General features: G+C 29.8%; 7 protein-coding genes across 7 annotated transcripts; 2 read left to right on the top strand and 5 right to left on the bottom strand.

Moving 5' to 3' along the window:
• Nucleotides 1-49: 49 nt before the first annotated feature.
• BN7_3932 (AIG2-like protein) lies at nucleotides 50-641 on the bottom strand (the record flags this gene model as incomplete). Its single annotated transcript, XM_011275459.1, has 2 exons — nucleotides 50-470; nucleotides 637-641. The coding sequence occupies 2 exons, from the start codon at nucleotides 639-641 to the stop codon at nucleotides 50-52; spliced, it is 426 nt and encodes a 141-aa protein (XP_011273761.1).
• A 42-nt stretch (nucleotides 642-683) lies between these two features.
• MCD4 (mannose-ethanolamine phosphotransferase MCD4) lies at nucleotides 684-3,500 on the bottom strand (the record flags this gene model as incomplete). The annotated part of the gene is made up of 1 exon (XM_011275460.1): nucleotides 684-3,500. The coding sequence occupies one exon, from the start codon at nucleotides 3,498-3,500 to the stop codon at nucleotides 684-686; it is 2,817 nt and encodes a 938-aa protein (XP_011273762.1).
• A 226-nt stretch (nucleotides 3,501-3,726) lies between these two features.
• On the bottom strand, nucleotides 3,727-7,374 carry BN7_3934 (Actin cytoskeleton-regulatory complex protein; the record flags this gene model as incomplete). The annotated part of the gene is made up of 1 exon (XM_011275461.1): nucleotides 3,727-7,374. One exon carries the CDS (start codon nucleotides 7,372-7,374, stop codon nucleotides 3,727-3,729), a length of 3,648 nt encoding a protein of 1,215 aa, XP_011273763.1.
• A 244-nt stretch (nucleotides 7,375-7,618) lies between these two features.
• Nucleotides 7,619-8,464, top strand: BN7_3935 (Mannose-P-dolichol utilization defect 1 protein; the record flags this gene model as incomplete). Its single annotated transcript, XM_011275462.1, has 1 exon — nucleotides 7,619-8,464. One exon carries the CDS (start codon nucleotides 7,619-7,621, stop codon nucleotides 8,462-8,464), a length of 846 nt encoding a protein of 281 aa, XP_011273764.1.
• A 231-nt stretch (nucleotides 8,465-8,695) lies between these two features.
• On the top strand, nucleotides 8,696-9,571 carry SFH5 (Sfh5p; the record flags this gene model as incomplete). The annotated part of the gene is made up of 1 exon (XM_011275463.1): nucleotides 8,696-9,571. One exon carries the CDS (start codon nucleotides 8,696-8,698, stop codon nucleotides 9,569-9,571), a length of 876 nt encoding a protein of 291 aa, XP_011273765.1.
• Nucleotides 9,572-9,705: 134 nt separating this feature from the next.
• On the bottom strand, nucleotides 9,706-10,662 carry BN7_3937 (glycosyltransferase family 8 protein; the record flags this gene model as incomplete). The annotated part of the gene is made up of 1 exon (XM_011275464.1): nucleotides 9,706-10,662. One exon carries the CDS (start codon nucleotides 10,660-10,662, stop codon nucleotides 9,706-9,708), a length of 957 nt encoding a protein of 318 aa, XP_011273766.1.
• Nucleotides 10,663-11,002: 340 nt separating this feature from the next.
• On the bottom strand, nucleotides 11,003-12,130 carry BN7_3938 (uncharacterized protein; the record flags this gene model as incomplete). The annotated part of the gene is made up of 1 exon (XM_011275465.1): nucleotides 11,003-12,130. The coding sequence occupies one exon, from the start codon at nucleotides 12,128-12,130 to the stop codon at nucleotides 11,003-11,005; it is 1,128 nt and encodes a 375-aa protein (XP_011273767.1).
• Between the last annotated feature and the right edge of the window lie 1,370 nt (nucleotides 12,131-13,500).

The raw sequence follows: 13,500 nt of genomic DNA on the forward strand, positions 1-13,500 counted from the left end.
ATACCTTTTTAATGTGATCTTAATGTAATTTATATCTATAATATGCATTTCATTGTAGTTGTATATGTGGAACCAACTTCGAATGATCATCAATCCATTCATAAAACTGAATATCAATTAGTTTATCCTCAAAGATAACCTTAGCTTTATTTCTTTCATATTCATCACCTTCGTATTCATCAAGCAATTCAAAATCTTTCGGGGTCAATCCATATATCAAAGAACCAAAAACGTCGCCACCTTTTGACTTTATAACTCCAGGATATACCTCATTCAATACATTGTACTTTTTATAGTCTTTTAAGATGGCTGAACCAAAGTGAGTGATCTTGTACTGATTAGTGTCTTTTGAAACTTGTAACACTTCATATAGTTTTTCGTAGGAGGCCAAAGTACCATAAACACTGACAATATTAATATTTTGAGCCTGGGATATGTTAACGATATCGAGTATATTACTCACAATAGCACTGTTGTTGTTTCACCCATTGATATACCAGCTGTTTGAATATTGAAGAGTAGATCTGGCAAATGTTTACTTTTATGTGTGGTATTTTGAGTATACTACCGATAAGAGATCCCCTTCTGGTATGGTTATCAAGCCCCGCACCAAGATGAGATGAGAATTTATACAACTACATTATTGAATAATCCAATAACTTAAGTTCAATTTCTATATACATCTATTTATCTTTTGCTTCAGCTGGAATTTGAGGTTGGTCATAATATTCAACATTTTTAAGTAGAATATGACTAATGATTTCCAAAATTAACATGAATAAACTTGATAAGATAGCCAAACAATAATTTGAAATTGTAACACCAATATCTAACCAAGAACCTTCAGTTTTAAGTAGAAAGAAGAAATTTAATGACAAAATATCACTTGTGGAAATGATCAATGTTGAGATTGTGTATGGTTTGATACCTAATTTAACATTCAAAACACCTAATGCAGTAGACAATAATACATATGGAATGATTAATTTTAACATTAACAATGCACCCATTGGGAAAGGATCAAAGATTGGCATCAACCTATAGACAGAGTCTAAGGAGAATGATGAAATACTTGCAACGTTACCACAACCAAAGAATGCAACTTGTAAATATAAAAATCCGATAACTGAAACTCTTAATAATTGTGAATAATTCTCAATCTTTGCGCCTTGTTTTTGGAAATATGAACTTTCAATTCTAATCCATTGTAATAATAATAAAGAATAATTGACATAAAATAATGCTTCGAATGAGATAGATAAAATAATGAATGTTGGTGCAAATGTTAGGAAAATAATCAAAAGTCTAATTCTATAATCATTGTGTGGTTTCAAATAATGAAGGAATGGGATAACAATCAATGACAAAACAAAAATAATCCAACCAAGGGCTTGTGAACTTTTTGGGAGACCTTCTCTAGCCTGTAAAGAAAGGGCTGATTTGTTGGTGACTAATGTCATTAATGCAATTAATCCAATTTGAGCTGAAATTAAAGTCTTAGTATGGGATGAAATCTTTGGGAAGTTGATGTTTTGTTTTGCAAGTTGTAAAATTTTGTAGTAAGTAGCAACAGAGACTGATAAGATTAAAATACTAGCAGCATTGATTTGTTTCAAGTCTTCTGTTTTGACAGCATCAAATAAAGTATATGTACTCATTCCCAAATTTGTAATTAACCAGAATGATAAAGTGGTAACATCTTTCACACCCAAAATGATAGGATAGAAACCTAAGATAATGAAGAAAGCTGTAAAGATAAATCTTTCGAAGAACCCGTAAACAATACCTTCATAAACTCCAATAATAGCAGTCAAAATCAAAATCCTGTTAAGTAGATCAATACCTTTGAAAAAAGATTGTAAACCATTTTTCAATAGAACATATTTTGATGTAATCTGACTCCAAAAGAAAACTGGAAACGCTAAATACATATAGAAGTTGAATGGTGATCTTTGATAAAATAAGAGATAATTGAAAACTAAACCAATAGATGAAAACACAGCAAAATTCAAGAATGAGACTGAAGTTGGAATATCTTTTTCGATGATAAAAAGTCTCAAGAAGATGATAAATGAGTATGTGATCCAACCAATGAAACCAAGAGTCACGATAGATCTCAACATTAACCAATTATATGTTGTCAAGTAGTATAACCCATCTAAAGTAGTCTTCATCAATTCTTCAGTCAGTTTAATAGCTTCAACTTCCTTTTCTTCGTCAATCTTCTTCAATTTAGCAATTTCAGTGATTAGCTCTTCAATTTCTTCATGATATTGTTTGATGGATTTCTTTTCAAAAGCTGGGTAAGGTTTGAAGAAAAATTGAGATTCTTTCATTTCTTGTTCTTTAACATGATATTGTTCAACAATACTTAAGGCATTTTGATATAAAGCTTTCAATTTGTCTTCTTCTTTACTATTAATGAAAGCCAAAGGTAATTCACCAACAGAATTTGAAGGATAATTAACACCAATCAAATAAGACATCAATGAAGCGATATCAGCTTGATTAATGTCATTTCTCTTGATATTAGCCAAATTCCAATTCTCAGTATAATCATCAAAGACTGGTTCTTTATTATAGATTGGTTTATTCAAACCTGCACCCCATGCGATCAATGGGGTTCTTGTATTATTCGGGTGTCCATCACCATGTGAACCAAAAGCACTCATACCATGATCAGCTGTGAAAATGAAGGCAGTATCATCATCACCAAAAAAGTTTTTAACTTCTTTAGTCAATTTAGCAACTTGTTCATCGATATAGATAACGTTATCGTAATATTCAGCTGAATATGGTCTATAACCATGACCTGCAGTGTCACAACCTAATAAATGTAAAAAGAAAACTGTTTGATCTTGATGAAGTTGTGATTTCAATTCTTTGTCTTTTGTAGAGTTATCAAATAATTCGTATAAATGTCTGAAAACAAAAGCATCTAGTTCAATTGATGATTGTGTGAAATCTTCAAATTCATGACCATACATCCAAGTATCAATTCTATTTGGATCAGAAGCACCATCTGCAAACATTGGTAAAATATCTGGGGAACCAAAACTATAAGTATGTTTAGTTTGATTCAAGACACTATCAAAATCAACTGGATTTTCTTTCCAACCTTTTGTCACAGCACTAACGTCTTCATAAAACCCTGCAATCATAGCAACATGACCTGGTCTCGATTCTGTTGGCATTCTAGTATGTGATATACCATAAGTACCTTCTTTTAAAACAATATCTCTTAAGAAAGGTGCCAAATAACCAGTTTTCCCCGTAGTTGGATGTGTTATATTATCAAAAGTGGTATCAGCCCTTAACCCATCACCAACAATGAGGAATAATCTTTTAGCTGGAGGTGTAGGTGTACTCAATTGAGGTTCCATACCATGAACCAATGGACTGACAAAATAAATATCAAAAATGGACCATAAGTAGAACAAGTGGAAGGCAACACCCACAAGAAGAAGCACAAGACGGTTGTTCCCTAGTATTGACGCCATTTTGTCCTAGAATTGTAACCTGGATTCAAAGATCTTCTTGGTTGTTGTAACTTATTGATTTCCAGATTCTGACGTGTTGTGTTCTTTATAAACACGCTCTCGGGTATTAAAAAAAACATGGACCTCTGCAGTTACGCGAAATATTAATATAATATACGACAACGATAAACAATACGAAATTAACACTTTTAAATACATTTAATATCTATATTATACAATGGATTGTTTATTTGAATGCAAAAGGATTGGAATCATGATATTTTCTAGGTTGCTCGGTTTCTGAAGGTACTTCTGTTGTAGGAACCGGATCAGGAACTGGTTCAGGAATAGTAGATGAAGTTTCAGTAGGATTAGTATCTTCTGTATCTATTTGGGCCAATCTTTGATCTCTTTCAAGTCTTTTCAATCTTCTAATTTCCTCCATTCTTTGGAATTCAACTTCATCATCATCATCTGAGGATTCTTCATCTTGTGGTGGGCCTTGTGATTGTATTGATTGTTGATATTGATGTTCAGCAACTGGTTGAGGTGGTTGAGATGGTTGATGAATTTCAGCTTGTAGTTGTGGTTCTGATGATGGTTGATATTGCTGAGATTGTGGGATAGGCTGTGAGGCAGGGAGAGCTGGTGAAGCAGGTTTAGAAACAGAAGGTGAACTTTGTGAAGAGCTTCTATTGATACCAAATTTAGCAAGTCTTTCATTCATCTTCTTTTTAGCTTGTTCTCTAATATATGCTTTTCTTTCTTCAGGTGTCTTATAATTTGCTGAACCACTTGTTGGAGTTGGGGAGACTGTATTTGTAGTTGGAGTTGGGGATGGTGATGCAACAACAGGTGATTGAACTGAAGCTTGTGGAATTGAAGGTGATGAATATTGTGAAGTTGGCGCAGGGCTTGGTGAAGAATCTAATTGTAAAGATCTTGTGAATTTATTTGATAAATCATTAACTCTAAATGATTTAATTAATTCTTGAACTTCAGGTGTAACCCCAATACCTAATTCCCATTTTTTATAACCATCTTGATCATTTTTAGAACTGAATGAATTCAAGACATTACTTGAAATTTCTTTAATTGAACTTTCGACATCACGAATAATTTGTTGATTTTTTTTATTCTCTTGTTGAATTTTTAAAGCTTCTTCATCTAATTTACCTTGTTCATTACTTAAATTTTCAACTTCTGGATCAATTGGTTTACCAGTTAATTTAGCCATTTTAGCAGCTAATAAAGCTTTACTTTTAGCTTTACGTCTATCAGCTTCAGTAACTTCACCATTTGGACCACTTCCAATGACAAAAGAAGGATTTTTAACTTTATATAAGTCTAATTTTAATCTTGTAATTTCATTATCAATTGAAGAGATTTGATTAATTAAGACTGGAACTTGTGAAGTTAATCCATTAAATTTTTGTTTTAATTGTGATGTTTTATCATCTCCAACAGAATTTGTATTTGGTAATGATAAAATTTCTTGCTTTAGACGTAATATAGCTTCTTGATCTTCTTTTTCATAGTCAACTTCTTTTTCTTTCAAATCAGATCCTGTAGCATCAAAAGCATCTAACAAAATTTTCTTTTCTCTAATACGTTTCTTGATTTCATCAATTGATAAATTTTCTTTTGGTTTATTTTGAACTGAACCAGATTCACCATTATTAGCTTTTGTTGTTCTTCTTCTATTTCTTGATGAAGATAGAGCAAATTCATCATCATTATTTTTAAATCTTGTACCATCAATTTTAGAATGACTTGATTTTTTAGAATTTTTTGAATTTGGATTAATTTTCAATTGATTTTTAACATCATCTAAAATTCTAATACTTTGTGGTTTTAAAGATTCTGGTAAGAAATCCGGTAATTCAAATCCATTTAATCTTTTATAAATTAACCACATACCTGTTTGGAATGATTCTTTATCAAGATGTGATTGATTTGGTCTTGTGACCAAGTCCCAAACTTGTTCTAATTCAGAACGATTTAAACCTGATTTTCTAAAAATTTCAGCTGAAACATCTGCAGTTAATAAACCTTTTTTATTTGTATCATAATTTTGGAAAATTCTATTAAATAATTGTTTTTCTTGTGGAGATATTGTTTCAGTTGTATAATTTAATGAATTACTTGAAAACATTTGTTGTTGCTGTTGTTGCTGTTGTTGTTGTGATTGTTGTAATAAATTTTGTAAAAATAAACTATTTTGACCAACACCAGTTTTTTGTTGTCTTAAAGGCTCAAAATTACCAAATCCAGTTCTTTGAGATTGTAATGGAGCTGGACCTGTTAATTGTGTTTGTAAAGCAACTGAACCTGTTGCAGTTGTTGTTAATGGTACTAACCCAGTAGGTTGTTGAGTTAATGGAGCTCCACCAGTTGGTGTTTGTTGAATTGGAGCTGAAATAGGAGCAGAACCAGTTTGTTGATTTCGTAGTGGAACAAGACCAGTGGGTTGTTGAGTTAATGGAGCACCTCCGGTATTTTGATTTTTAATTGGGATTAAACCTGTTGGTTGTTGTTTTAATGGTTGACCACCTGTATTTTGACCTTGCAATGGAACAAGCCCTGTAGGTTGTTGTTGCAAAGGCTGACCACCAGTTTGTTGATGCGCTAAAGTGTTACCAGCAGTTCCAGTTTGTTGAGTGTTTAATGGTACAAGACCGGTAGGTTGTTGTTGTAATGATGGAGCAGCACCAGTTCCTTGGGTTTTCAATGGTATAAGACCAGTTGGTTGTTGAGTTAAGCCAGTAGTAGATTGATTTTGGAAGCCTGTTGGCTGTTGAGTTAACCCAGTTGTAGATTGATTTTGAAAACCAGTTGGTTGTTGAGTTAAACCAGATGTGGATTGATTTTGGAACCCAGTTGGTTGTTGATTCAAAGATGGAGTTGAAATTGGATTGTTAGATGTCTGTGTTGGCTGTAAAGGTTGGAAACTTGATGATGTTTGTTGATTTGATTGTTGAAAACCTGTAGAATTTGTATTCAAATGTTGGAAACTTTGAGATTGAGGTTGGAACCCGGTAACTTGTGATTGTAATCCTGATTGTTGAGGTTGAGGTTGAGATTGTGATTGAAATCCAGTTGGTTGTGAAGGTAAACTATTTCCAAAACCAAATCCAGTTGGTTGTGAAGTCAAAGTTGAAGTTTGAGGATAAGTGCCTTGTGTTTGTTGAAATGGTTGAGTTTGCTGAGGTTGTTGCTGAGGTTGAGTGAAGATATTTGAAGTTGTAATATTTGGTTGTAAAACAGGAGCATCTTGACCAATTGCATTAACGTCTTCAGGTATACTAAAATTAATCTTATCTACTAACCCAGTGACTTCTTCTTTAGTTCTTGAATCCAAGACATATGGTAATTCATTACCTTTCAAAGCAAAATTACAAAGATGTAAAGCTAATGCAAATTCAGGGAATAGTAAATCACCAGATTTATTTAAATCAGATAAATCCCAAATTCTTGCTAATTGAGATGGTCCTAAATTAGATTTCATCAAGATACCTCTAGCATTTTCTGGTGATATTGAAACATTATTTGTAGAACTATTAAATAATTCTTTAAATTTTTGTTGATCTTGTGGAGTCAAGAAAGACAACTGGTCAATATTAGTTGCATAAGCTGGAGCACCATTTGAAGTTGGAGCAGTTTGACCAAATTGTTGTTGATCAGTAGTTGATGATGGAACACCACCAAACGATGGTTGATTCTGTTGGAAAGAACCAAATGATTGTTGTTGTTGTTGCTGTTGAGGGAATCCAGTTTGTTGATAACCTAATCCAGTAGGTTGTTGTTGATAACCACCAAAGCTCTGTTGTGGTTGCTGTCCTGGGAATTGTTGACCCTGTTGCCCATTGCCACCGTACTGATAGTTGAATGACATGATCCAAGTGCAATTGAGTGGTAATTGAGTGTATTGATCTCCTATATTTCCAATGAAATCTCCTATATAAATTCAAAAATTGAAATCCATTTTGAATTTCGAAGCCTATAAAAATCGAGTGCGCGAACCGAGAAATCCACAACCCGCGAATTTTTATTATTATTATTATGTCTTACGTGTTTATTAAAGAAAGTTTTGATTTGTATCAATTGAATTGAATATCTCTCAATTGATATATTATACAATGTCTGACAAAGTGGAAGCTATTATTAAGTCACTGGAGCCGGTATTATCCCCTGTTTTAGCAGTGTTGAGACCATATACTGGTCAATTACCACCTCAAATTATTCAATATGGTCGAGAATTATATACAAGACCAGTTTTCGATACAATTATTCTAAAATTAGATTTGTTTTCACCTTCAGCTGCTCCTTTATTAACAAAATTCATTGCTACTTCATTAGGTTATGCTATTGTTGGATCATCTGGTATTATTAAATTACCACAAATCTTATCAATTATTTCTAATGCTTCAACTACTGGTTTATCATTTGTTAGTATTTTATTAGAAACTATTAGTCAATTGATTACATTATCATATAATTTTAGACAAAATAACGAATTCACAACATTTGGTGAATCTGCATTTCTTTCATTTCAAAATATTATAATATTATTATTAATTTTATATTATAGTGGATTAACAAAATATATTAATGGATTTATTGGATTATTATCATTAACATTTTATTCACTTTTCGCAAATCCAAATATTGGTCAACCTGGTGTCTTGTCAAATGATAATGTTCAGAATTTAATTAAATTAGCATTGCCATTAACTTTATTATCCAAATTACCACAAATTTTGAATAATATTAAAAATAAATCAACTGGTCAATTATCTCCCGTGTCAGTCGGTGCTGGATTTGTTGGTGCTATTATCAGGGTATTTACTACATTATCAGCTGGTATTCAAGATCATTTAATCTTATTAGGATTTGGTGCTAGTTTAGTATTGAATGCAATTTTATTCATTCAAATTTTGGTTTATAAGAAAAAACCAATTTCTCAAGAGAAAAAAACAAATTGAGGAAGCTAATTTTTTAATATATTTATAATTTTAACTTAATATTATATAATTATCTATTCAATTCATGAAGATTTTCCATATCTTGTAATTTATTCCCGAATCTTCTTTGTTGGTACTGATTGTTTTGATAAAAATATGGCGCGATTATGACAAAATCAAAACAATCATAAACTCAAACATTCTTAAACCCTTGATCCCAATTTCCAAACCAGACAATTGACCACTTTCATCATGTCCAATGTCACAGTGAAAACAGTTCATTTAGAAACTGATGATCAAAAACAAAAATTTGATGAATTTATCAAACAAATCCCTGATATAATTAAAGTTTCACAATATGATGAATTATTTGGTCATCAATTATCCTCAGATGGTGAATATTTTAATCAAGATGTTTTCCATGCCCTAGTTTATAAATTCTTAGTGGCTAATGAATTTGACTTGGGCTTGACAAGAGAACAATTAACCAAGACTTTAAAATGGAGGAAAGAATTCAATCCATTAAGTGCTGCTTTTAATGAAGATCACGATTCAAAATTTGATGATATTGGGATTTTAACAACTTATTCAAATAATGAAGCAAATACAAAGAATATAACATGGAATTTATACGGTGCTGGTGGTAATCCAAAAGAATTATTTAAAGATTTGGATAAATTTTTACGTTATAGGGTTGGATTAATGGAAAGAAATGTTCAATTATTAGATTTTACTAAACCTGAAAATAATTTTGCAACTCAAATTCATGATTATAAAGGTGTTTCATTTTTAAAATTTGATCCTGATGTTAAAAAAGGTAGTAAAGCTACAATACAAATTTTTCAAGATTATTATCCTGAATTATTATACAAGAAATTTTTCGTTAATGTTCCTTCATTATTATTTTGGGTTTTTGAATTTGTTAAAAAATTCTTATCAGATACTACAACAAGGAAATTTATTGTTTTAAATAATTCAGAAAATCTTGTTAAATATTTAGGTAATGATGTACCTAAAATTTATGGTGGTAAAGGTGATTCATTGAAAAACCAAAATGTTAAAGAAATTAAACCACCAGTTTATGGTGCTCATTTATCACAAGAATTATTTACAAATGAAGTTGATTAAACAATAAAGAAATCTTAATTTATGTACTAACTAATAATAACTAATAATATAATATAATAATATAATAATACAAAAACCCATGTTTATACAAACTTTATAAAAATAATACCAATTAATCTAATACATGTGGATAATCAATATCCATCTTTAATACCTTGTTTTTCCTCTTCTAATAACCGTTCATCATTAACATCCCACCAATACTTGAAAGTATCACTCTCATCATTGAATTTTAATCTATCCTCTGGTTTAATATCCCAAGGTTTTGGTGTCAAGATATAATGAATATTCTTAACTTTTCCAAAATCAAGATCCCGATGAACTTGTTTTAATGTTTTCAAATAATTATAAATATATGATATCCCAATCCAATTTGATTTAAAAATATCTGATAATAATGATTGATCTGCAAATTCATAATTTAAAATTAAATCATCATTATCTAAAGTCTTAATTATCTTGTTATATAATTCTTGATTTGGTTTAACAACTTGTAATCCACCATTACATATTCCCAAAGGTTCATCACTTGGTTTTGGTCCCAACACTTCATCATTTGGATCATTTAATTTATCATTATAATTTGTAAATGCACAATTTTCTTTAATCCAATCCTTTGGATAATGATTATATTTATAAGGATTACAAACACATGCATGACTTGCAGCAAAGCATCTAGTTGTTGAATTCAAATCCAATTCAAATAATTCATCCATATTTTGTAATACAATCATATCAGAATCTAATTGAACAATTTTATCAAATTGAACCAAAGAAAATGGTTGTAACTTGGACCAACAATCATAAAATCTTGGATCTTGAGAATAATCTTTGTTCTTTGTTGGTAATAAGTATTCAATTTTCAATTTTAAAATTCCTCGATCATCTAAAACTCTATGACCTTCTTCATTTAACCCTTCGGTGTATAATGCAACTAATGGATATTTTGAACCAGTTTTTTGTAAAGAGTAATTTAATGTTAATAACCCAGTTAAATATTTAGTATTTGTAATCAAAGTAGTCCAAACCCTTGAATGTTTTATATCTGAATTCTTGATTATATTTTGACTGGGATCTATCTTTTCAATCATTTCCAAACAACTTTGATACTTATTAGTTGAATTAGTTGATTTATAATGGTTTAAAAATGGGAATCAATGGGAATAATTTATTATTTATGTCTCATCTGATAACAATTAACTTTGCTCGGGTGTGGCCTTTTATAACTCCGCAACCTAAATTTGTGCACCTTTTAAATAACCGAACAATAGAAAAACAACAAAAAACAAAAAAGAATAATAGAACAACAATGTACAGGTATTACTTAAACCTACATTTTATTCATTTAATCATTATTTATTTCATTTAGTATTTAAAAATGCAGTCATATCATATTATCCCGTTATATTCCCATATTGTAGTATGTTATTATTAGACAAATCTTAGTATAGGTTGTTGAATTTCATTATTATCTTCATTCAACATTTCCATTATTTTTAATAATTCTAAATCATTATTATTATTATGTAAGTCTTGTAATAAATTTGTTAAATCATGATGAAATCTATGTTTTTGTATAGTTAAAGTTTGTTCATCATTAACAGATTCTTTATGAATTTTATTTGATATAGAAATTTTTAATAATTTTGTAATTAATGGTTTAGTATTTTGATTAAATTTTACTTTATTAACCAAGAATAATAAAGTCTTGATGAAAATATGTTGATTTTTAGTAAAATTTGAAGAATTTTCTAAATAATAATTTGTTGTTATCCAAGTTTTGATATCAAATGGTAATGATTCAATTAATAATAAATATTGAGTTGAAGTGAATTCAAACATTGGTAATAAATCATTTAATTTTAATCCACTTTGTTTTAAAGATTGATATAAAGCTCTTTCCAAAAAAGGTGATAATTCACCATTATTTCTTAAATTTATCCAATTATCCATATAATTTTTAAATAATTGATTAACAATTTTATAAGATTTAATTGAACTTGCTTTTAAGAAAACCAAGATTAATAATTTATCATATTGATTATTATTATTATTTATAAATTCAATCTTATTCAATATATGATCTAAATTTATTGGATTTTTATTCCAAAGTATTAATTTTAAATTCCGACTATTTAATGAATTATTATGAACTAAATCATCAAATATATGTAATAATTGATCGGAATTTTCAACATTTTTAATTAAATGTGATAATTCATCAAAATTACATTGAGATGGTTTAACTAAGGGAGTTGTCTTCTTGGTTGTTGATGTATTATTTTGTAAAAGATGATTCAAACCTAATAAAGATTGATTAAAATGATGTTTAACATTTGAAGTTTGTTCTTTATTTTCTAAACCAGAAGATAAGATTTGTGTAAAATCATTAACATAATTTGATTTTTCATCTTCAGTTATAGTATTAAAATTAAATTTTGAATCATTTTGTAAAAAATTTAAAGCTTTTTCTAATTTTAATTTATTAAATGAAGATTTAGTAGTGGCGGATTTGGATGATTTTGAATAGAGTCTTATGAAACTCTTTAAAAGTGACATTTTTTGGTATTTGTGGTTATTCTTATATGATATTATATTAATTCTTTATGATTCTGTTACTTGTTGTTCTTATACTTTATTTGCTTTCCTTAATATTTATAAAATGTTGTTATATGAGATTCTCTTATAGGCTTAATATTTTCTTTTTATTTAAAGTACCCGCGAATTCCTAAATCTCAGATCACGTGAAAATGAATCCAAAAATTCCAAAATTCAACTTTTAGCCAGGTCAGATTCGTCAAATCAACACAGTTATCAATGATGAATATTTTAAATTATGATGGTTGTATATAAAGTAAATAATCTATTTTTAAGGGAATTGTTACACATAGTTTGTTAGACAACATACTACAGAAACAGCAATGTTGCAGCTCTACACTTAGAAACACACTGTTTATACACTTTCTTTCACTATGAGGAAACTTGCAAATTTAAGTATGCTCATGAAGGTATTGCCATGCTCCAATCAAGATGAAAGTTATATGAATGTGTTCCTAGGATATGGTTTAGGTATAATGGCACCATTTTTAGAGCTCTTTTGACTATAGTTTTGTTGATGATATCACAATATTATATTTTCTATATAAATTTGCAAGCCAATCTATGAGCGCGATGTAATATTTACATACAAGAATCAACCCCTGTCAATATTGATGGTATTACCTAGGTTCATTTCGACTTAACTATTGATATATACAGAGATCATACAGTGAGTGTACTGCTTTTGAAGAAAGAAGTTATGTGTTAATCAAATTGATCAATCATATAACCATCAAATTAATCTACATTGTAATAACTTTTCACAACAACAAACTATCCATTCTAGTCTATACACAATTGAATGTTCCAATCTATAGGTCATCACCATTTCATGGGTCTGCCTGACCCAGTACAAGACTGACGGCGACCTCGAACAGCGATGGTTTTAAAGATGAAGAAGAAGACCTCCCTTAAGAGACCTTCTTACTGGATTAATCTCCAAACAACTCTCAGAACAAACAAGACACCCAAGCATTATTGAGACCCCATGAAATAGCCACAGTCATTCATATCATCAACTAAAACTGACCATCCACTTTATAAGTAAGATCTCACTTGAACCAATTGCTGAACAAGAAACTGTTTGTTGGTTTTATTAAAAAAGTGTTCAGAGAAGGAAAGAATTTAACAGATTGGAAAAAATTTAAAAAGTTGGTGAAGTTTAAAAATGGTGTTTGGATGTTTTTGAAAACTGTGTCATGTGACTATTATATAAAATTTACATAAGCATAGGGCATTTGATTTGAATTTGTGATGATATTTCAGTATTATATTTGATGTATTTGATACTTGAATACTTTTCGTTCAAGAAGTACATTGGTACAAGTTGC

Source organism: Wickerhamomyces ciferrii, contig 00123 (genome assembly GCF_000313485.1).
Source record: "Wickerhamomyces ciferrii WGS project CAIF00000000 data, strain NRRL Y-1031 F-60-10, contig 00123, whole genome shotgun sequence".
Lineage (NCBI taxonomy): Eukaryota > Fungi > Ascomycota > Saccharomycetes > Phaffomycetales > Wickerhamomycetaceae > Hansenula > Hansenula ciferrii.